Below are 25,428 nucleotides of genomic sequence, written 5' to 3'. Positions count from 1 at the left end.
GAGTTTGGTAAAGTGTGTGGAAGAAGAAAGTTAAGAGTAAATGTGAATAAGAGCAAGGTTATTAGGTACAGTAGGGTTGAGGGTCAAGTCAATTGGGAGGTGAGTTTGAATGGAGAAAAACTGGAGGAAGTGAGGTGTTTTAGATATCTGGGAGTGGATCTGGCAGCGGATGGAACCATGGAAGCGGAAGTGGATCATAGGGTGGGGGAGGGGGCGAAAATTCTGGGGGCCTTGAAGAATGTATGGAAGTCGAGAACATTATCTCGGAAAGCAAAAATGGGTATGTTTGAAGGAATAGTGGTTCCAACAATGTTGTATGGTTGCGAGGCGTGGGCTATGGATAGAGTTGTGCGCAGGAGGATGGATGTGCTGGAAATGAGATGTTTGAGGACAATGTGTGGTGTGAGGTGGTTTGATCGAGTGAGTAACGTAAGGGTAAGAGAGATGTGTGGAAATAAAAAGAGCGTGGTTGAGAGAGCAGAAGAGGGTGTTTTGAAGTGGTTTGAGCACATGGAGAGGATGAGTGAGGAAAGATTGACATAGAGGATATATGTGTCGAAGGTGGAGGGAGCAAGGAGAAGAGGGAGACCAAATTGGAGGTGGAAAGATGGAGTGAAAAAGATTTTGTGTGATCGGGGCCTGAACATGCAGGAGGATGAAAGGAGGGCAAGGAAGGGAGTGAATTGGAGCGATGTGGTATACCGGGGTTGACGTGCTGTCAGTGGATTGAATCAAGGCATGTGGAGCGTCTGGGGTGAACCATGGAAAGCTCTGTAGGTATGTATATTTGCGTGTGTGGACGTATGTATATACATGGGTATGGGGGGGGGGGGTTGGGCCATTTCTTTCGTCTGTTTCCTTGCGCTACCTTGCAAACGCGGGAGACAGCGACAAAGTTTAAAAAAAAAAATATATATATATATATATATATATATATATATATATATATATATATATATATATATATATATATATATATATCTATATATATATATATATATATATATATATATATATATATATATATATATATATATATATATATATATATATATATATATATATATATATATATATATATTTGTATATATATACATACATAGATATACATATGTAATGGGAGCAGCTGAATGAGAGTGTTAGTGGTTTTGATGCACGATACCGGGTTATAGTGATGGGTGATTTGAATGCAAAGGTGAGTAATGTGGTAGTTGAGGGAATAATTGGCATACATGGTGTGGTCAGTGTTGTAAATGGAAATGGTGAAGAGCTTGTAGATTTATGTGCTGAAAAAGGACTGGGGTGATTGGGAATTTCTGGTTTAAAAAGCGAGATATACATAAGTATACGTATGTAAGTAGGAGAGATGGCCAGAGAGAGTTACTGGATTATGTGTTAATTGACAGGCGCGCGAAAGATAGACTTTTGGATGTTAATATGCTGAGAGGTGCAACTGGAGGGATGTTTGATCATTATCTTGTGGAGGCTAAGGTGAAGATTTGTATGGGTTTTCAGAAAAGAAGAGTGAATGTTGCGGTGAAGAGGGTGGTGAGAGTAAGTGTGCTTGGGAAGGACACTTGTGTGAATAAGTACCAGGAGAGACTGAGTACAGAATGGAAAAAGATGAGAACAATGGAAGTAAGGGGAGTGGGGGAGGAATGGGATGTATTTAGGGAATCAGTGATGGATTGCGCAAAAGATGCTTGTGGCATGAGAAGAGTGGGAGGTGGGTTGTTTAGAAAGGGTAGTGAGTGGTGGGATAAAGAAGTAAGATTATTAGTGAAAGAGAAGAGAGAGGCATTTGGACGATTTTTGCATTGAAAAAATGCAATTGAGTGGGAGATGTATAAAAGAAAGAGACAGGAGGTCAAGAGAAAGGTGCAAGAGTTGAAAAAGAGGGCAAATGAGAGTTGGGGTGAGAGAGTATTATCAAATTTTAGGGAGAATAAAAAGATGTTCTGGAAGGAGGTAAATAAAGTGCGTAAGACAAGGGAGCAAATGGGAACTTCAGTGAATGGCGGAAATGGGGAGTTGATAACAAGTAGTGGTGATGTGAGAAGGAGATGAAGTGAGTATTTTGAAGGTTTGTTGAATGTGTTTGATGATAGAGTGGCAGATATAGGGTGTTTTGGTCGGGGTGGTGTGCAAAGTGACAGGGTTAGGGAAAATGATTTGGTAAAAAGAGAAGAGGTATTAAAAGCTTTGCGGAAGATGAAAGCCAGCAAGGCAGCAGGTTTGGATGGTATTACAGTCGAATTTATTAGAAAAGGGGGTGACTGTATTACAGACTGGTTGGTAAGGTTATTTAATGTATGTATGACTCATGGTGAGGTGCCTGAGGATTGGCGGAATGCTTGCATAGTGCCATTGTACAAAGGCAAAGGGGATAAGAGTGAGTGCTCAAATTACAGAGGTATAAGTTTGTTGAGTATTCCTGGTAAATTATATGGGAGGGTATTGATTGAGAGGGTGAAGGCATGTACAGAGCATCAGATTGGGGAAGAGCGGTGTGGTGTCAGAAGTGGTAGAGGATGTGTGGATCACGTGTTTGCTTTGAAGAATGTATGTGAGAAATACTTAGAAAAGCAAATGGATTTGTATGTAGCATTTATGGATCTGGAGAAGGCATATGATAGAGTTGATAGAGATGCTCTGTGGAAGGTATTAAGAATATATGGTGTGGGAGGAAAGTTGTTAGAAGCAGTGAAAAGTTTTTATCGAGGATGTAAGGCATGTGTACGTGTAGGATGAGAGTAAAGTGATTGGTTCTCAGTGAATGTAGGTTTACGGCAGGGGTGTGTGATGTCTCCATGGTTGTTTGATTTGTTTATGGATGTGGTTGTTAGGGAGGTGAATGCAAGAGTTTTGGAAAGAGTGGCAAATATGAAGTCTGTTGGGGATGAGAGAGCTTGGGAAATGAGTCAGTTGTTGTTCGCTGATGATACAGCGCTGGTGGCTGATTCATGTGAGAAACTGCAGAAGCTGGTGACTGAGTTTGGTAAAGTGTGTGAAAGAAAGTTAAGAGTAAATGTGAATAAGAGTAAGGTTATTAGGTACAGTAGGGTTGAGGGTCAAGTCAACTGGTAGGTAAGTTTGAATGGAGAAAAACTGGAGGAAGTAAAGTGTTTTAGATATATGGGAGTGGATCTGGCAGCGGATGGAACCATGGAAGCGGAAGTGGATCATAGGGTGGGGGCGGGGCGAAAATTCTGGAAGCGTTGAAGAATGTGTGGAAGTCGAGAACATTATCTCGGAAAGCAAAAATGGGTATGTTTGAAGGAATAGTGGTTCCAACAATGTTGTATGGTTGCGAGGCGTGGGCTATGGATAGAGTTGTGCGCAGGAGGATGGATGTGCTGGAAATGAGATGTTTGAGGACAATATGTGGTGTTTGGTGGTTTGATCGAGTACGTAACGTAAGGGTAAGAGAGATGTGTGGAAATAAAAAGAGCGTGGTTGAGAGAGCAGAAGAGGGTGTTTTGAAATGGTTTTGGCAATTGGAGAGAATGAGTGAGGAAAGATTGACCAAGAGGATATATGTGTCGGAGGTGGAGGGAACAAGGAGAAGTGGGAGACCAAATTGGAGGTGGAAAGGTGGAGTGAAAAAGATTTTGTGTGATCGGTTGCTGAACAAACAGGAGGGTGAAAGGAGAGCAAGGAATAGAGTGAATTGGATCGATGTGGTATACCGGGGTTGACGTGCTGTCAGTGGATTGAATCAGGGCATGTGAAGCGTCTGGGGTAAACCATGGAAAGCTGTGTAGGTATGTATATATGCGTGTGTGGACGCCTGTATATACATGTGTATGGGGGTGGGTTGGGCCATTTCTTTCGTCTGTTTCCTTGCGTTACCTCGCAAAGCGGGGGAGCGGGGGGGGGGGGGCGGAAACCCTCCCCTCCTTGTATTTCAACTTAAGAAAAAACAGAAGAAGGAGTCACGCAGGGAGTGCTCATCATCCTCGAAGGCTCAGAGTAGGGTTGTCTAAATGTGTGTGGATGTAACCAAGATGAGAAAAAAGGAGAGACAGGTATTATGTTTGAGGAAAGGAACCTAGATGTTTTTTGCTCTGAATGAAATGAAGCTCAAGGGTACAGGGAGTAAAGTCAGGGTTTAGTGACAGGACAAGAATAAGGGAAGGAGTAGCACTACTCCTGAAACAGGAGTGGTGGGAGTATGTGTTAGGTGTAAGAAAGCAAATTTCTAGATTCGTACAGGTAAAACTGAAAGTTGATGGAGAGAGATGGGTGATTATTGGTGCTTATGCACCTGGGCATGAGAAGAAAGATCATGAGAGACAAGTGTTTTGGGAGCAGCCGAGTGAATGTGTTAGTAGTTTTGATGCACGAGACCGGGTTATAGTGATGGGAGATTTGAATGCAAAGTTGAGTAATGTGGCAGTTAAGGGAATAATTGGTGTACATGGGGTGTTCAGTGTTGTAAATGGAAATGGTGAGGAGCTTTTAGATTTATGTGCTGAAAAAGGACTGGTAATTGGGAATACCTGGTTTAAAAAGAGAGATATACATAAGTATACGTATGTAAGTAGGAGAGATGGCCAGAGAGCGTTATTAGACTATATGTTAATTGATAGGCGCGCGAAAGAGAGACTTTTGGAAGTCAGTGTGCTGAGAGGTGCAACTGGAGGGATGTCTGATCATTATCTTGTGGAGGCTAAGGTGAAGATTTGCAGAGATTTTTAGAAAAGAAGAGAGAATGTTGGGGTGAAAGAGTGGTGAGAGTAAGTGAGCTTTGGAAGGAAACTTGCTTGAGGAGGTACCAGGAGACTGTGAGTTCAGAATGGAAAAAGGTGAGAACAAAGAACGTAAGGGGAGTGGGGGAGGAATGGGATGTATTTAGGGAAGCAGTGATGTTTTGTGCAAAAGATGCTTGTGGAATGAAAAGCGTGGGAGGTTGGCAGATTAGAAAGGGTAGTGAGTGATGTGATGAAGAAGTAAGATTATTAGTGAATGAGAAGAGAAAGGCTTTTCGAAAGAAAGAGGCAGGAGGTCACGATAAAGGTGTAAGAGGTAAGAAAGAGGGCAAATGAGAGTTGGGGTGAGAGAGTATCATTAAATCTTAGGGAGAATGAAAAGATGTTTTAGAAGGAGGTAAATAAAGTGCGTGAGACAAGGGAACAAATGGGAACTTCAGTGAAGGGGGCTAATGGGGAGGTGATAACAAGTAGTGGTGATGTGAGATGGAGTGAGCTTTTTGAAGATTTGTTGAATGCGTTTGATGATAGAGTGGCATATATAGTTTGTTTTGGTTGAGGTGGTGTGCAAAGTGAGAGGGTTAGGTAATGATTTGGTAAACAGAGAAGAGGTAGTAAAAGCTTTACGGAAGATGAAAGCTGGCAAAGCAGCGGGTTTGGATGGTATTGCAGAGGAATTTATTAAAAAAGGGGGTGACTGTATTGTTGACTAGTCAGTCAGGTTATTTAATGTATGTATGACTCATGGTGAGGTGCCTCAGGATTGGCGGAATGCTTGCATACTGCCATTGTACAAAGGCAAAGGGAATTAAAGTGAGCTGTCAAATTACAGAGGTATAAGTTTGTTGAGTATTCCTAAAAGAAAGAAAAAAGAAAAAAAGAATATATATATATATAAATATATATTCTTTTTTTTTCTATGTCGCTGTCTACCGCGTTTGCGAGGTAGCGCAAGGATATAGACGAAAGAAATGGCCCAACCCACCCCCATACACATGTATATACATACACGTCCACGCACGCAAATATACATACATACACAGCTTTCCATGGTTCACCCCAGACGCTTCACATGCCCTGATTCAATCCACTGACAGCACGTTAACCCCGGTATACCACATCGATCCAATTCACTCTATTCCTTGCCCTCCTTTCACCTTCCTGCATGTTCAGGCCCCGATCACACAAAATCTTTTTCACTCCATCTTTCCACCTCCAATTTGGTCTCCCACTTCTCCTCGTTCCCTCGACCTCCGACACATATATCCTCTTGGTCAATCTTTCCTCACTCATTCTCTCCATGAGCCCAAACCATTTCAAAACACCCTCTTCTGCTCTCTCAACCAAGCTCTTTTTATTTCCACACATCTCTCTTACCCTTACGTTACTTTCTCGATCAAACCACCTCACACCACACATTGTCCTCAAACATCTCATTTCCAGCACATCCACCCTCCTGCGCACAACTCTATCCATAGCCCACGCCTCGCAACCATACAACATTGTTGGAACCACTATTCCTTCAAACATACCCATTTTTGCTTTCCGAGATAATGTTGTCGACTTCCACACATTTTTCAAGGCTCCCAAGATTTTCGCCCCCCCCACCCCCACCCTATGATCCACTTCCGCTTCCATATATATATATATATATATATATATATATATATATATATATATATATATATATATATATATATATATATATATACATATATATATGTATATATATATGAGGATTGGCGGAATGCGTGCATATTGCCATTGTACAAAGGCAAAGGGGATAAGAGTGAGTGCTCAAATTACAGAGGTATAAGTTTGTTGAGTATTCCTGGTAAATTATATGGGAGGGTATTGATTGAGAGGGTGAAGGCATGTACAGAGCATCAGATTGGGGAAGAGCAGTGTGGTTTCAGAAGTGGTAGAGGATGTGTGGATCAGGTGTTTGCTTTGAAGAATGTATGTGAGAAATACTTAGAAATGCAAATGGATTTGTATGTAGCATTTATGGATCTGGAGAAGGCATATGATAGAGTTGATAGAGATGCTCTGTGGAAGGTATTAAGAATATATGGTGTGGGAGGCAAGTTGTTAGAAGCAGTGAAAAGTTTTTATCGAGGATGTAAGGCATGTGTACGTGTAGGAAGAGAGGAAAGTGATTGGTTCTCAGTGAATGTAGGTTTGCGGCAGGGGTGTGTGATGTCTCCATGGTTGTTTAATTTGTTTATGGATGGGGTTGTTAGGGAGGTAAATGCAAGAGTATTGGAAAGAGGGGCAAGTATGAAGTCTGTTGGGGATGAGAGAGCTTGGGAAGTGAGTCAGTTGTTGTTCGCTGATGATACAGCGCTGGTGGCTGATTCATGTGAGAAACTGCAGAAGCTGGTGACTGAGTTTGGTAAAGTGTGTGGAAGAAGAAAGTTAAGAGTAAATGTGAATAAGAGCAAGGTTATTAGGTACAGTAGGGTTGAGGGTCAAGTCAATTGGGAGGTGAGTTTGAATGGAGAAAAAATGGAGGAAGTGAAGTGTTTTAGATATCTGGGAGTGGATCTGGCAGCGGATGGAACCATGAAGCGGAAGTGGATCATAGGGTGGGGGAGGGGGCGAAAATTCTGGGGGCCTTGAAGAATGTGTGGAAGTCGAGAACATTATCTCGGAAAGCAAAAATGGGTATGTTTGAAGGAATAGTGGTTCCAACAATGTTGTATGGTTGCGAGGCGTGGGCTATGGATATAGTTGTGCGCAGGAGGATGGATGTGCTGGAAATGAGATGTTTGAGGACAATGTGTGGTGTGAGGTGGTTTGATCGAGTGAGTAACGTAAGGGTAAGAGAGATGTGTGGAAATAAAAAGAGCGTGGTTGAGAGAGCAGAAGAGGGTGTTTTGAAGTGGTTTGAGCACATGGAGAGAATGAGTGCGGAAAGATTGACCAAGAGGATATATGTGTCGGAGGTGGAGGGAACGAGGAGAAGAGGGAGACCAAATTGGAGGTGGAAAGATGGAGTGAAAAAGATTTTGTGTGATCGTGGCCTAAACATGCAGGAGGGTGAAAGGAGGGCAAGGAATAGAGTGAATTGGAGCGATGTGGTATACCGGGGTTGACGTGCTCTCAGTGGATTGAATCAAGGCATGTGAAGCGTCTGGGGTGAACCATGGAAAGCTGTGTAGGTATGTATATTTGCGTGTGTGGACGTATGTATATGCATGTGTATGGGGGGGGGGGGGGTGGGGCCATTTCTTTCGTCTGTTTCCTTGCGCTACCTCGCAAACGCGGGAGACAGCGACAAAGTATAATAAATAAAAATAATATATATATATATATATATATATATATATATATATATATATATATATATATATATATATATATATATATATATATATATATATATATATATATATATATATATATATATTTTTACGGAACACGTGTGTTTGTACCCACATGTTCGTGTATATTACGTGTGTGTGTCTTTTTGTATAGAGATCTCTACCTCTGAGAATGGCTTGGAGCTTCTGTTCCCACCAAGCGTTAGGCTTAATAATTTAATTTTGGAAACTAGATGGTCATTTGTCCTTGAGCTGTCAATCAAGAGGAGTTTGAGCTGTCCAGATGTGTGTCGCTAGAATACCCCAACCAATCACGAGTGCTCTGAGTCCCATAGCCAATCAAGGGTGGCGTTATAGCCAGCAGGGCGGAGACTCGTCTTTGTAATATATACCCATGACACCCGCTGAGATCTCTCTCTCTCTAGCCCAGCGAGTTAGGTGGTCTCCCCCTGCTGTAAGCACGTAAGCCTGTAAGCCCTGCTGCGCTGTAAGCCTGTAAGCCCGTTATAATTTTCAATGTAATGTTATCGAAGAACTGTCATAAAGGAAAGAGATCTCCCGGCTTGAAATCTTATCTGGAATGTTAACTCATGTACCAAAGTTAACGTAAATGATTCATGCCTGATTTATGTGCTTTTCTTTGTACACTTAGATTCTTTCATTATAAGTAGATTTAATGTAATGCTGGTCTTTAATTCCATCCCATAACTCTATGATTATGTTGTCCCGTTGTGAAACAACAAGGATCAGTGGTATTTGTAACGTATATGTTACTGGCGACCTAGCCTGAATAAGGAGTTCGTAAAATATAAATTGGCGACCTTGCCAGGATATTTCTTGCCTTAACGGAATCCCTTTCCTTTTCGTTAATCATGCCGTTGACCAGCAACGCTGACGTTGACCAGTTCTGTGGATCTGAGCCCTCTCACGAGGACATCAGATCTTTAACAAAGCATGAGTTGAAGCTTATTGCAAATAGGTTAAAATTGAATTATGACCGGAAAGCTAGTAAAGTACAGTTGGAGACCTTAGTCATAAATCATTTTGCTAGTGAACAGATAGTAGATGCTGCGCCTGATGTTAAAATCAGTGACGACAATACCGCTCCAACAGTGACGTTGGCCGAAGCCTCGATCCCTCCCCATATCCCTAGTGATGATAATGTTGATCCCGAGTACTGGCGAATTCAACTAGAGATAGCTAAGATCAATGCAGAAATACAAAAGGAGCAGACTGAACAAGCTAGGTTGGCTCTCGAACGTGAAAAACTTAGACTTAACGCTTCACCATCAGGACCAGTGTCGTCTCGGTTGGGAAACTTACATCTCGTACCTAAGTTCGATGAAGATAATGTGGCTTCCTTTTTCCTAAAATTTGAACAGACTGCCCGTGACTGCTCTTGGCCGAAGTCAGCCTGGGTGACAGTTTTGCGGCCCCTCCTTTTTGACAAAGCTGAATCCACATACACCGCGTTGAACGATGACCAGTGTGGTGATTATGAGGTCGTTAAGCAGGCAGTGATAAATTCTTATGATTTAAGTCCGGAAGCACACCGACTCAGATTTCGAACTAAGCATAAGCGCCCTGATTAACCCTACCTAGATCACTTTTGTGAGAAGTACAAGTTAGCCATGCGGTGGGTACGTTCCGCGAGAGCTTATATAGATGCTGAATCGGTCCTGAAACTATTTGTGTTCGAGGAATGTAAGGACGGTCTACCCCGTGATGTAAGGCAGTACGTAATAACTAAATCAGCAAAGGATTTTGAGGAGGCTAGGAAACTAGCAGATGAGTACATGTTAGATGTCAAACTTGACGCGGGCAGGCATTCAAAGGGCCACGACGGCAGAGGGAGGACCAATGATTATGTAATCCCATCTGAATCTGCTACCTTGCCGGTAACTCATGAAAGTAAGGGGAAATACTCCAACAGAGTTAAGAGTTGTTTTTATTGTGGCAAGGCTGGGCACCAGGTGAGGGATTGCTGGGCTCGAGAGAAGGAATTTAGAGATTCTACCAAGAGTAGACCGGTGAATCTCGTCTCAACTTTAGGGCCACTTAGTAAAGTAGGTGAGGCTGTCCCTGCTCTTAGGAAAAAGAGGGGTTGCGAGAGTGTAGTTAAGGATCCGTTCTGTGGGAACTACAATGCGTTCCTGTCTGAGGGCTATGTTAGTAGATGTGGTGTACGACGAAAAGTAACCGTATTACGGGGTTCTGGTTCGCTGCAGTCCCTAATGTTGGATGGCTTGGTGCCGCGAAGAGAGTTTGGAGACCGAGTCTTGCTAGATGGACTGTCGGGTTCCGAGGAAGCTCCACTAGTCGATGTGAGGGTAGAAACAGATCTCTTCACGGGCCATGCTCTCATAGGGGTTGTAGATAGGTTATCTGTCTCAGGTGTGGACTTTGTGTTAGGCAATGACCTAGCGGGTGGGAAGATGAACCCAGTGCCGGTGTTGCCTACGGGCCCGGTGGAGTCCACGGAGGCAGTGCAGCTTGATGAAGAAGTACCAGAGTTAGTCTCTAACCACGATGATGCCAGGTCTATGACAGCTGGCACGGCAGGCCGTGTGCCTGAGGACATAGCCGTTGAAAAGGAGGAAGTGAAGACCAGCGAGAGGAGGCTGTGTGATACCCTCTCCCCTGGTATAGACTCCGTTGAAACGCAGGAAGTTAAGACTCTCCCCCCGACTGAGACCAGCGAGAGGAAGCTGTGTGATACCCTCTCCCCTGGTGTAGCCTCCGTTGAGACAGTGGACTTAAAGACTCTTCATGAGAGTGAGGCCAGCGAGAGGAAGCTGTGTGATACCCTCTCCCCTGGTGTAGCCTCCGTTGAGACGGCGGACTTAAAGACTCTTCATGAGAGTGAGGCCAGCGAGAAGAGGCTGTGTGATACCCTCTCCCCTGGTGTAGACTCCGTTAAGACGGAGGAAGTGAAGTCTCTTCCTACGAGTGAGTCTAGTGAGAGGGAGCTCTGTGATACCCTCTCCCCTGGTGTAGACTCCGTTGAGACTGAGGGTTTGTCTCATGCTCGTTCAAGAGAGAAGACTCTCCCTGAGGATGAAATTAGCGAGATGTGTGATACCTCCTGTGCTGGTTACGAGTCTGTACAAGAATCAGTGGGTGAGACTGAAGATTTGTCTCGCGCCCATTCAAGAGAGACTCAGGAACGGAGGACAATATGGCCTGACAAACGAATTTGTTTGAGAAGGTTTGAGGCGGGCGACGAGGTGTTGCTTCAACTGCAGCAGCCAGGTCAACCCTTGGTTGTCATTTCTAAGGGTTCTTACACCATTATCTGGAGTGTAGGAGATTCCAACTACCTTGTCTCTACCCCCGATAGGCGCAGAGGTCGGAGATTATGCCACGTCAACATGCCTAAGCCCTATTTCAGTCGTGATCCTCCACCTTTGGAACCGACGGTGCCAGTCTGCATCATCTTACGTCCAGCAGTAGCCGTGTGTGACGAAGTCGACGACGTAGCTGCGAGTGCCTCGAAGACCTGGGACCCGGGCGGGGGCGTGAGAGAACTGAAGTGTTGCTTGGATATGGTTGGGTACTATAGGATGTTCATTGTAAATTTTGCAACAGTCGTAACCTCTCTTGACAGATTTATTGAAGAATGATATTAGATGTTTGGAATGAGTAGTGTGACATAGCCTTTCATCAATTAAAATCCATTCTTTGTAATAATCCTATTTTGCAGGCCCCTAATTTTGATCAACCTTTCAAGTTAGCTGTTGACGCCAGCTATGTGGGAGCCGGTGCTGTCCTCTTGCAGGAGGACGAGAACCATGTTGAGCACCCTGTAAGTTATTTTAGTTAGAAATTCAATCAAGCCCAAAGGAATTATTCTACCATTGAGAAGGAACTTTTGTCTTTAATATTAGCATTGCATCACTTGCATGTTTATTTGTGTTCTTCAGGCAATCATAGAAGTAACCTTTGTTATTCTATTTTGTATTATAACACTCTGTATATTTGTGCCCATAAGCCAATCACTTTAGAGTGTACTGACCACCAACCCCTTTCAAAATGTTAAGTTACGGGATCGGAGTCAGAAGTTAAATAGGTGGGCCTTGTTATGTACAATTTATACGTTACATTGTTTTTAGCACACCTCACGTGTTAACATTGTGTTAGATGATTGTTTATCCCGCTCTTAAGGTAAGAAAATTCCTCTTCCAGGAATTTTCTCCTTTAAGGAGGGGGGTGTTACGGAACACGTGTGTCTGTACCCATATGTTCGTGTATATTACGTGTGTGTGTCTTTGTGTATAGAGATCTCTTCCTCTGAGAATGGCTTGGAGCTTCTGTTCCAACCAAGCGTTAGGCTTGATAATTTAATTTTGGAAACCAGATGGTCATTTGTCCTTGAGCTGTCAATCAAGAGGAGGGTGAGCTGTCCAGATGTGTGTCGCTAGAATACCCCAACCAATCACGAGTGCTCTGAGTCCCATATCCAATCAAGGGTGGCGTTATAGCCAGCAGGGCGGAGACTCGTCTTTGTAATATATACCCATGACACCCGCTGAGATCTCTCTCTCTCTAGCCCAGCGAGTCAGGTGGTCTCCCCTGCCGTAAGCACGTAAGACTGTAAGCCCTGCTGCGCTGTAAGCCTGTAAGCCCGTTATAATTATCAATGTAATGTTATCGAAGAACTGTCATAAAGGAAAGAGATCTCCCGGCTTGAAATCTTATCTGGAATGTTAAATCATGTACCAAAGTTAACGTAAATGATTCATGCCTGATTTATGTGCTTATCTTTGTACACTTAGATTCTTTCATTATAAGTAGCTTTAATGTAATGCTGGTCTTTAATTCCATCCCATAACTCTATGATTATGTTGTCCCGTTGTGAAACAAGGATCAGTGGTATCTGTAACATATATGTTACTGGCGACCTAGCCTGAATAAGGAGTTCGTAACAATATATATATATATATATATATATATATATATATATATATATATATATACGTTGCGATGCATAGTTATGTTTATTTGCGTGTGTGAACATGCATGTATATACGTGTGTATGTGGGTGGGTTGGGCCATTCTTTTGTCTGCTTCCTTGCGCTACCTCGCTAACGCGGGAGACAGCGAAAAAGCAAGATATATATATATATATATATATATATATATATATATATATATATATATATATATATATATATATATATATATATATATATTCATATATATATATATATATATATATATATATATATATATATATATATATATATATATATATATATATATATATATATATATACATACATATATATATATATATATATATATATATATATATATATATATATATATATATATATATATATATATATATATATATATATTTTTTTTTTTATACTTTGTCGCTGTCTCCCGCGTTTGCGAGGTAGCGCAAGGAAACAGACGAAAGAAATGGCCCAACCCCCCCCCCCATACACATGTATATACATACGTCCACACACGCAAATATACATACCTACACAGCTTTCCATGGTTTACCCCAGACGCTTCACATGCCTTGATTCAATCCACTGACAGCACGTCAACCCCGGTATACCACATCGCTCCAATTCACTCTATTCCTTGCCCTCCTTTCACCCTCCTGCATGTTCAGGCCCCGATCACACAAAATCTTTTTCACTCCATCTTTCCACCTCCAATTTGTTCTCCCTCTTCTCCTTGCTCCCTCCACCTCCGATACATATATCCTCTTGGTCAATCTTTCCTCACTCAACCTCTCCATGTGCCCAAACCACTTCAAAACACACACTTCTGCTCTGTCAACCACGCTCTTTTTATTTCCACACATCTCTCTTACCCTTACGTTACTCACTCGATCCAACCACCTCACACCACACATTGTCCTCAAACATCTCATTTCCAGCACATCCATCCTCCTGCGCACAACACTATCCATAGCCCACGCCTCGCAACCATACAACATTGTTGGAACCACTATTCCTTCAAACATACCCATTTTTGCTTTCCGAGATAATGTTCTCGACTTCCACACATTCTTCAAGGCCCCCAGAATTTTCGCCCCCTCCCCCACCCTATGATCCACTTCCGCTTCCATGGTTCCAGCCGCTGCCAGATCCACTCCCAAATATCTAAAACACTTTACTTCCTCCAGTTTTTCTCCATTCAAACTTACCTCCCAATTGACTTGACCCTCAACCATACTGTACCTAATAACCTTGCTCTTATTCACATTTACTCTTAACTTTCTTCTTTCATACACTTTACCAAACTCAGTCAAAAGCTTCTGCAGTTTCTCACATGAATCAGCCACCAGCGCTGTATCATCAGCGAAAAACAACTGACTCACTTCCGAAGCTCTGTCATCCACAACAGACTACATACTCGCCCCTCTTTCCAAAACTCTTGCATTCACCTCCCTAACAACCCCATCCATAAACAAATTAAACAACCATGGAGACATCACATACCCCTGCCGCAAACCTACATTCACTGAGAACCAATCACTTTCCTCTCTTCCTACACGTACACATGTCTTAATCCTCGATAAAAACTTTTCACTGCTTCTAACAACTTGCCTCCCACACCATATATTCTTAATACCTTCCACAGAGCATCTCTATCAACTCTATCATATGCCTTCTCCAGATCCATAAATGCTACATACAAATCCATTTGCATTTGTAGGTATTTTTCACATACATTCTTCAAAGTAAACACCTGATCCACACATCCTCTACCACTTCTAAAACCACACTGCTCTTCCCCAGTATGATGCTCTGTACATGCCTTCACCCTCTCAATCAATACCCTTCCGTATAATCTATCAGGAATACTCAACAAACTTATACCTCTGTAATTTGAGCACTCACTCTTATCCCCTTTGCCTTAGTACAATAGCACTATGCAAGCATTTCGCCAATCCTCAGGCACCTCACCATGAATCATACATACATTAAATAACCTTACCAACCAGTCAACAATATAGTCACCTCGTTTTTAATAAGTTCCAATGCAATACCATCCAAACCTGCTGCCTTACCGGCTTTCATCTTCCGCAAAGCTTTTACTACCTCTTCTCTGTTTACCAAATCATTCTCCTTAACCCTCTCACTTTGCACACCACGTTGACCAAAACACCCTATATCTGCCACTCTATCATCAAACACATTCAACAAACCTTCAAAATGCTCACTCTATAACCTTCTCACATAACCACTACTTGTTATCACCTCCCCATTAGCATCCTTCACTGAAGTTTTCATTTGTTCCCTTTACTTACGCACTTTATCTATCTACCTCCTTCTAAAACATCTTTTTATTCTCCCCAAAATTTAATGATACTCTGTCACCCCAACTCTCATTTGCCCTCTTTTTCACCTCTTGCACCTTTCTCTTGACCTCCTGTCTCTTTCTTTTATACATGTCCCACACATTTGCATTTTTTCCCTACCAAAATCGTCCAAATGCCTCTCTCTTCTCTTTCACTAATAATCTTACTTCTTCATCCCACCACTCACTACCCTTTCTAATGAACCCACCTCCCACGCTTCTCATGCCACAAGTATCTCTTGCGCAAGCCATCGCTGCTTCCCTAAATACATCCCATTCTTCCCTCACTCCCATTACCTCCTTTGTTCTCATCTTTTTCCATTCTGTACTCAGTCTCTCCTGGTACTTCCTCACACAGGTCTCCTTCCCAAGCTCACTTACTCTCACCACTCACTTCACCCTAATTTCTCTCTTCTTTTCTGAAAACCCCAACAAATCCTCACATTCGCTTTCCACAAGATAATGATCAGATATCCCTCCAGTTGCACCTCTCAGCACATTGACATCCAAAAGTCCCTCTTTCGCGCGCCTATCAATTAACACGTAATCCAGTAACGCTCTCTGGCCATCTCTCCTACTTACATATGTACACTTATGTATATCTTGCTTTTTAAACCAGGTATTCCCAATCACCAGTCCTTTTTTTCAGAACATAAATCTACAAGCTCTTCACCATTTCCATTTACAACACTGAACACCACATGTATACCAATTATTCCCTCTAATCACCCATCTCTCTCCATCAAATTTCAGTTTTACCCATATCAATCTAGAATTTACTTTCTAACACTCTATCGCATACTCCCACCACTCCTGTTTCAAGAGTAATGCTACTCCTTCCCTTGCTCTTGTCCTCTCACTAACCCCTGACTTTACTCCCAAGACATTCCCAAACCACTCCTCCCTTTTACCCTTGAGCTTCGTTTCACTCAGAGCCAAAACATCCAGGTTCCTTTCCTCAAACATACTACCTATCTCTCCTTTTTTCTCATCTTGGTTACATCCACAAATATGTAGACACCCCAATCTGAGCCTTCGAGGAGGATGAGCACTCCCCGCGTGACTCCTTCTTCTGTTTCCCCTGTTAGATAGTATAATGGTGAAATCCAACTTCAGTAGGAGTTCATACAATCTTATTTTACCTGTAATTTTTCTATACATGTGGCAAGACATGTTTCGTGGAGACAGTCCGCCTCATCAGGTGTCAGTACTTAACAAAGTTATTTAAATCACACCACACTTGGTTCCCGCCTAGAACATAATACTTTCAAGGCCAAGGTCTGTCTGCTATGTCTGGTCGTAACCCGAGAAAGGGAGAGTGATTAAGGGGGATGAATTTTCATCCATTGAAACTTGCATCCCAACTAACTTGTCCCTCAACCCTTCTGAAACTGATAACCTTATTCCAATTCACATTTATTCTCATCTTTCTACTTTCACATACTTTTCCAATGTTTTCTGCATTTTCACACTCGAATTAGCCACCAGAGCTGTATCATCGGCGAATAACATCTGACAATTCCCAGGCCCTCTCATCCCAGCGGTCTACAAACACTCCCCTCTCTCCAAATCTTTTGCATTTACCTCCTTAACCATCCCATTCATAAACAAATTAAACAATCATGGGGACATCACACACTCCTGCCGTATACCAACCTTCACTGAGAACCAATCACTCTCCGCTTTTTCTACCAGCACACATTCCTTACATCGTTGATAAAAACTTTTAACTGCTTCTAGCAACTTAGTTCCCACTCTTTATACTCTTAAGGCCTTCCACAAAACACCTCTATCCACCTGTCATACGCCTTTTCCAGATCCATAAATGCCACATACAAATCATCTGTTTCCTTGAATATTTATCACATTAATTCTTGGAAGGAAACACCTAATGCACACATCATCTACCAATAATATATTTATATATAAAGATTTGCTGAATATTACAAAATTTGCACCTGAGCTCTTATATATAATTCATGCAATAAAAACTACTGTTAAAAGTACAGTGGTACTAAGTTATGCTTGAAACTTACCATGATGGTGAAGGTACCTAACGCCACCAGCCATCCCCAGCCACCGTCAGGCACCTGCAGGTTCTCCTCCAACGTCGCCGGGGAGGTGCTAGGATCTTGTGTCTCTCCTGCGGACGAGTTGTGTATCTGCTCGTGGTTGCTGTCCCCTCCATCACAACACCTGACCACTCCGGGATCCACCTGTACGTTACCAGATTCTCCTTTCTGTATGTGGTGTCTCCCCGACCTCCTGGTGTTCATACCTCCGTCCGGGTAACTGGCGTGGATGTTGAGGTTTGTACTGTGGCTGCTGGATTCTCTCGTGCTTCCTGTACTGGTCTGCTTAACCCTCTCAGCGTCCATTTTTCCCTTGCCATTCTCACGTATCTTAGGAAAACATACTGCTTTGTCTCCTTCAGGTTCCAGTAACATGTGACCTGTATCTGATATTTCATCATCGTTTATCTGTTTCATACCATTTTTTTCGTCATCACTCATTGTTTCTTGATATTACGTGTACACCAAATGAATTATTCACTTAACTTTCACTCATTCTGTAGAGTCTTGCATCTGTCAGTCTTACCGTCTGGGAGACTAGTTTCACTACCTCCTCTAGCTGTGGGGACGAGAGTGTGTAGCCTGCTACCAGGTGGTATCTTGCAACTGTTCACGTTATCTCTGGCTTATCTTTCCTTCTCTTTATCTCAAGTGTTTACTGCATCACCACACATGTCAGCATCTGAATGCTCTCCCTCTCCTGTGGGATGATCACTGGACAACGATGGAGTGTCTTATCCACTCTCTGAAGGCACGACGATTTTCCTATCATTAATCACTACTTCCAACACAGACTCCACGTCAGTCCCGGCGAGCAGGTGGGTAGTGTTACGGCTCGTCCCGAGTGAGGTCTCTCCGCTGCCTCATGCCGTCCGTGTAATCTGAATATCGATGTTAACAACGGGTCAACGATCTTGTGATCCTGGTGATTGTCATGGCCTGATAACCCTGGTCAGGAGCAAGCAGGCAGCCACTTGAAAGATAAAAGGAAATTAGTCTTATCGAGAATATAAGATATGGAACTGTGCTGTGAGTGCTATATTGTAAATGATTTATTTACATTTTAGGACATTCATGTTCCAATATGATCCTTATTCTCTACTGTACCTGTTAAACGACAATACTGATCACATCCTTATTGAGGCATTGGACTGCGAGGTGATTAATTTCGTCAAACAAATATGTAGTATGCTGGACCTGCTGAAGATCCGTGTATAGGTACAGTGAGTCACTGCACGTCTCATATGATCGTAGTAATCACAGGGAACACAAGTCATTGTCATCACCGCTCCTTGGAAGGGATTTTATTGGATCGCCAACCATCCTTGGGGTATCCTGGTCAACTTGACCATCTTTATTACTAGCACCAGGTCAACACGACCAGCATTAGTACTCCAGGTCACCAAGACAAGCTTCAGTGTACCAGGTAAACAAGATCTCTGTTAGTGCACCAGATGAACAAGACCTCTGTTAGTGCATCAGGTCTACATAATCACTCTCGCTGAACAGGTCACCTCAACCTGTGTTTGCTCACCAGGTCAGCACGACCAGATGTTAGCGCACTTGGTCAACACGACCACTCTTAGTGCACCAGGTCACAACGACCAGCGTTAGAGCTGCAGGTAAACACGACCACTCTTACTGCATTAGGTCAACACGACTTGCGTTAGTGCATAAGGCCACCCCGATAACCTTTCGTGCACGAGGTTAACACGACTATCGTTAGTGCACCAGACCAACAGGAGCAGTGTTAATGCACCAGATCATCAAGACCATCGTTAGTGCACCAGATCAACAGGAGCAGTGTTAATGCACCAGGTCACCAAGACCATCGTTAGTGCACCAGATCAACAGGAACAGTGTTAATGCACCAGGTCACCACGACTATCGTTAGTGCACCAGATCAACAGGAACAGTGTTATTGCACCACGACCATCGTTAGTGCACCAAGTCAACAGGAACAGTGTTAGTACTACAGGTCAAAACAACCCGCGTTAGTGCACCAGGTTAATATGATCTCTGTTAATGCGGTCGTTTAGGGCAATAGGTCACTACGACCTGCGTTAGTGCACCAGGTCAACAAGATCAGTATCAGTTCACCAGGTCAACACGATCAGCGTTACTGTACCAGGTCACCACGACCAGTGTTAGTGCACCAGGTTAACACAACCAGTGTCTGTGCACCAGGTTAACATGAACAATGTCAGTGCAAAAGGTTAACACGACAAGTGTTACTGCACGAGGTCAACACGACCAGCGTTAGTGTAACAGGTCAGCATCATCCTCCGGGAAGCTTGCCAGCGTTGATGGCTCACATCCTGATGCTTTCAGCAAGCTGGTGTTGACAATGTCCTGAAGCACATCCACCATGTGGGTTAGAGCAGATATTTCATCAATAGCTGCAGCCAGCTTTTCCTCCACGGTCTGTTGGGCCACGCAAGACCTGCAAACCAAATACATCGCAAGATTTGTGTAAAACTGGACATAAACCTTCCCATTACACACAGAATACTGTTGGCATGCCGACATGTTGAAGTAGTAAAAATAAGTTCAGTAATAAAGAAAATAAGACTTAGTAAACAACCAGCCTTGTGGACACTTAACCTTCGACATTATGAACACGACCAAGTTCCCTACACTCACATTCCTCCGCGGTGCCGCGCGTCCTCGGCTCATGTGACCTGATCGTGTATATCTGCTTCTTTTTACGTCACAGTTTATAGCATTCTTCAACACTACCACATAGAAATTAGCTAACAAATCTTTAGAAAAGAAAAATGTCCTATTTGAATAGATGAAATGATAACACATAAAAAGAAAACTCACAGATAAAACAGTACCTTGCACGTTAGGCTTACGAGAGCGTTCCACCAGCCCAGATACCCGCGCAGTGTTTCCCAAGCACACTTGAAGGAATGTTATTTATTTCTTCACCTCAAAATTCACAGTGCCTTTGGGCACTAAGACATGATACACAACTTGTTAATCACCCAGAAACACAAAAAAATTTGCTTGAAAAGATTCAGTGACAGTACGATGAATAATCACAACAAAAAGATCTGGTCTAGATTATCGTGCTGCAGAGCACATACAGCTGGCACGTCTGACCCAGAGGAAGGATTGCGCCAAACTAAGACACAACACTAATAGTACATCTGTATCTCCTGCTGAGATGGTAACAGCCTGGTAGTCAGTGGCAGCTGCATGTTGTGCATGTAGGAGCATATGAGTGTCCTCTTCTCCAACATCCTCTCATTGATAATTTGTCATTTTGAAGCAGGTGTAGAATAACTTGTCTTTCAATATCGTCCAATGTTTTAGGATTTTTCCATTATGTCTTGATAAGATCAGACTTGCTGCATGAGTTGGAGAGACGCTTCCCTCATAGTTGGATGGTGCATCCTGTTGTTATATTTCTGGACTGGATGGATGTATTAGGCTCTCATGTGCATCTTTCAGCATCTTTGACGGATGCTTGTGTGGTTTGTTCTTCCCACAGCCAACCGTGTATACAAGGTCATCTCCAAAGTGTCGTAAGTCGCTTGACTCTTTCTGATGGATTTACACAATCGCGATTCCCTGACAACTGTGTTAACACGAAACTTGTGACAGAATCAAGAATACTGACGTCACTATTGCCAGTATCGGATGACCATACTTGTTTCTTGTTAATTTTTTTTTTTCATCTGAAGAGCTGCTTTGGAGATGACATCTTCACTATTGGGAGATGTAAGTGCGGTCAATTGGGCCTTCATAGTACCCGCTATTTAGCAGGTTCCCTGGTCGACAAGCTGTCTGGATAGAAGCGCAGTATCGCCTTGTCATCAGGGTATATATGCAACACTCCAGCGATTTCCACCTTGCGATGGAAATGTTTTTGGTTGAATCTCTGACTGCAATGATGGCCACACATTTGATGCCTATTCCTAGCACATGGGTGATATCCGTCATAGGTTAGACTTCAAGATAAGGATTGAGTTGACTTCTTATGTACTAATACAGTTCACCATATAATTGTTTTACTGCTACTTTATAGTGAGCTGCAGATCTTCACTGGGTTTAACATTACGGGTGGCTGCTGGGTCCTCTATATCACGAGTGTATGAACGGTAACATGATATATGGTAATGTACTTCACCCGTCACCAGCTCTGCTGACAATGACCAGCATATGGTCATTAATATGGTAATGTACTTCAGCCGTCACCAGCTCTGCTGACAATGACCAGCATACGGTCCTTCATCTTCCTCACCACTGCACCCCTGATGGTTGTATATGCCCACAATTCAAAGCATTTATTTGTTTGTCTGTCAGAAGACACATAAATCATCATACACAAGGGATGTACTGAAAGCGTTTCTGAATGCAGATCGTCTTATGTAACGTACAGATAACATAACCATAACTAAATTGCTTACCTAACATACAGGCATGATAGATGTTACGGCCATCTTATCATCATATCACAAAATATTGTCGTACAATGATGAAAGAGAGAAGGATGATTAGGTGATTTTATGTTTCGATGTGAAATTGTATCTTTGAATATTAGGCTTATCTCACTCACATTAAGTTACCATATCCATTGTAAATTGGGGTGAACATCTATCGCGTTACTTAGACTTGATTTATCTAACTTCACTCTCAGTAGTGGACACAAACTTATGGGCAAACGTTTTATCTCGAATGAGACGAAGTAAATTTGTTTCAATTGGATTGTTAACACATGAAATGATTTGACAGAGTGGTTGAAAGCAGAACTATAGATACGTTTAAGAATAGACTTGATGGATTTTTTCTTCAAGCTACGAATTACATTCTTTGCACCTTCTTAGTCATACTGAAAATTTGCATGTTATTCTGTTTGAATCATGTGTATACCTTCTAACTTTTACCTCAATAATCTGAGAGTTTCTAGTGTCCTCAACTACCACAAACAGCGTCGAGAGGACCCAGTGATCTGTTGCTGTTTGAATTCCTTTATATTTGTAATCCTCTGTAGAGGCTGGTGCCATGACCTGGCAGTTGAAGGACACAGGCTCAATGAGACAACAAAACCACCATGGTAGAGGCTGGTGCCATGATCTGGCAGTTGGAGGACACAGGTTCCATGAGGCAACAAAACCACCATGGTAGAGGCTGGTGCCATGACCTGGCAGTTGGAGGACACAGGTTCCATGAGGCAACAAAACCACCGTGGTAGAGACTGGTGCCATGATCTGGCAGTTGGAGGACACAGGTTCCATGAGGCAACAAAACCACCATGGTAGAGGCTGGTGCCATGACCTGGCAGTTGGAAGACACAGGTTCCATGAGGCAACAAAACCACCGTGGTACAGGCTGGTGCCATGACCTGGTAGTTGGAGGACACAGGTTCCATGAGGCAACAAAACCACTATGGTAGAGGCTGGTGCCATGACCTGGCAGTTGGAGGACACAGGTTCCATGAGGCAACAAAACCACCATGGTAGAGGCTGGTGCCATGACCTGGCAGTTGGAGGACACAGGTTCCATGAGGCAACAAAATCCTCACCTACATCCTGTGTTATACGTCTCTGTTACATCCTCACCTACATCCTGTGTTATGCGTCTCTGTTACATCCTCACCTACATCCTGTGTTATACGTCTCTGTTACATCCTCACCTACATCCTGTGTTATGCGTCTCTGTTACATCCTCACCTACATCCTGTGTTATACGTCTCTGTTACATTCTCACCTCCGCTTTTTAACACATCTTCAACTTACCACTTTGCCAACATCTTCTGTTATACCCATAGCTTTACCCTCCTCTGCCACATCTACTGTACTGTACACAACCTCTACTGCACCATCTGCTTTACCCACTACTGAGGCGTCCTCTACACCCTTCCTTACACTACTGGTACACCCAGCGTTGCTGCTGCCTCTACCACAACACATGGTTCATTCATGTCCGGCAGACTTTCTGTTCCTCACTGTTCCTCATTGTCCAGAATATCTCTGTTCCTTATCCGAAACATTAAACTCAATTATTTTTTTCAGTCAATTCCTCTTTATGCCTTCATGCCTGGAGATCTTGACTTCATCTCTCATTGTGGCATCATGTTGATAAAACATCGAACAGTTTCCCAGGTGGAGTCATAAGAAGTTAATGAAGTTGTCTGAGGTCTGCTGGGTCGACATATGAACCCATGAAACTCCACTTTCCAGTTCCTTGTTTCCTTTAATCAAAGCGTTCCACGTCATGTTTTTGTTTTTTATCATACTTTACAGTAATACATACAAGAGCATTTCTTTTTTCATAATGATATTGCTTTCCAGTTACAACACAATTCTATGTTTGGACATTATATGATTATTGACAACAAAGATGAACGTTTATAGGATTTCGTGCCAGTTGCACTACCTGGAAGGGTCGGTTTTCCTACGTGAGAGAAGAAGGATTACTTTGAGGTGTCTCAACACCCACAGCGGTGCTTCCCGACGTTGATGGCTCACTCCCTGATGCACTCAGTAAGCTGGAATTCGACTATGTCCTGAAGGACATCTACCTTGTGGGTTACAACAGTTATTTAATTAGTAGCTGCAGCCAGCTTTTCCTCCAGGGTCTGTCTGTCCACACTAAATCTGTAAATCAAAGGCATCGCAAGATTATCATAAAACTGAACACCAAACTTCCCACTGCACACAGAACACTGTTGACCTGCTGGCATGATGAAATAGTATACATAAATTCTATATTATCTAAAATGAGGATTAGTAAAAGACCTGGAATATGATAACCCAACATTCGACGTCATGAACACAGAACAAGTTCCTTAAGCCACAAGATGCCGTGTTTCCTCTACGGTGCCGTGTTTCCTCAGCTCAAGTGACCTGAACGTGTTTGTATCTTCTTTTCTTTTCACGTCACAATACATAGCAGTTATCAACACAACAATATGAAAAAGAAATTGACAAAAATTTCTTTATAAAAAGGACAATAGTTCTTTCTCAAAAGATGAAGTGATAACTCACAGGAAAAAACATCACAGTAAAGACTTTTACTACCACCTAGTACGTCAGGCTAACGAGAGCAATCAGCTTTCCCACAGTTCTACGTAGTGTTTGCCAAACACACACGAGAGAATGTATCATTCTTCCTTTAACGTCACAGTTTATAGCACTTTTCATCATCACACAAGTTAAACACTTGAAAAGCTAAACACTTCAAAACGCACAGAAAAATTCTTGAAAAAATGTAGTAAGAGAACTGAAAAATCACGACAGTTGATCAATATAGAAAGATGGAATACTTGTGTTTGAGAAGCTTTTTCTTGGGTAAGCATTTCTTCACTTGAGTTGTAAGTTTTAAATACATATATGTACAAAACTTTGTTTATACGTGCTTGTAGCTGTGTTACCTGTCATTAATGCATCATGGAGCCATGTATCCTAATGCGTCTCATTGTGCTTGTATTCCTCCGGCTATGTATCTTAGTCAGTTTGATCCAGAAAATAATACTTATCACTTAGTCTGGTATCTTGGTATTTATCGTGAATAATGAATGTATATTTAGGTTACCACTTATTCTGTTAACCAGGAGTACTGGTGACTATATACTCTAACAACCATCGGTCCTGCTGGCCTTGTATTCTGGTGGCCATGTGTCTTGGTGATATATCATATTAGACATATATCTGTTTGTCTAGTGTAAAGTAGAGGGTTCAGGTGTGGTGTGATGGGTAATGTGTCCCCAGTGTGTGGTAGAGGGTTCAGGTGTGGTATGATGGGTAATGTGTCCCCCAGTGTGTGGTAGAGGGTTCAGGTGTGGTGTGATGGGTAATGTATCCCCCAGTGTGTGGTAGAGGGTTCAGGTGTGGTATGATGGGTAATGTATCCCCCAGTGTGTGGTAGAGGGTTCAGGTGTGGTGTGATTGTTCAGGTGTGGTGTGATGGGTAATGTATCCCCCAGTGTGTGGTAGAGGGTTCAGGTGTGGTATGATGGGTAATGTATCCCCCAGTGTGTGG

General features: G+C 42.7%; 1 protein-coding gene across 1 annotated transcript in view; it reads right to left on the bottom strand.

Moving 5' to 3' along the window:
* LOC139748521 (monocarboxylate transporter 9-like) overlaps positions 1-20,548 on the bottom strand; it is a gene marked incomplete at its 3' end in the record, with an annotated part of 51,653 nt that extends 31,105 nt beyond the window's left edge. The window contains exons 1-2 of the mRNA XM_071661585.1: positions 20,277-20,548; positions 17,401-19,879 (exon numbers count right to left, since the gene is read on the bottom strand). Coding sequence (XP_071517686.1) covers positions 17,401-17,877 — 477 coding nt within the window. The remainder of the gene's footprint in view (positions 1-17,400; positions 19,880-20,276) is intronic.
* Positions 20,549-25,428: the final 4,880 nt, after the last annotated feature.

Source organism: Panulirus ornatus, unplaced genomic scaffold (assembly GCF_036320965.1).
Source record: "Panulirus ornatus isolate Po-2019 unplaced genomic scaffold, ASM3632096v1 CTG_5919_pilon, whole genome shotgun sequence".
Lineage (NCBI taxonomy): Eukaryota > Metazoa > Arthropoda > Malacostraca > Decapoda > Palinuridae > Panulirus > Panulirus ornatus.
This window is presented reverse-complemented; position numbering and strand designations above follow the sequence as displayed.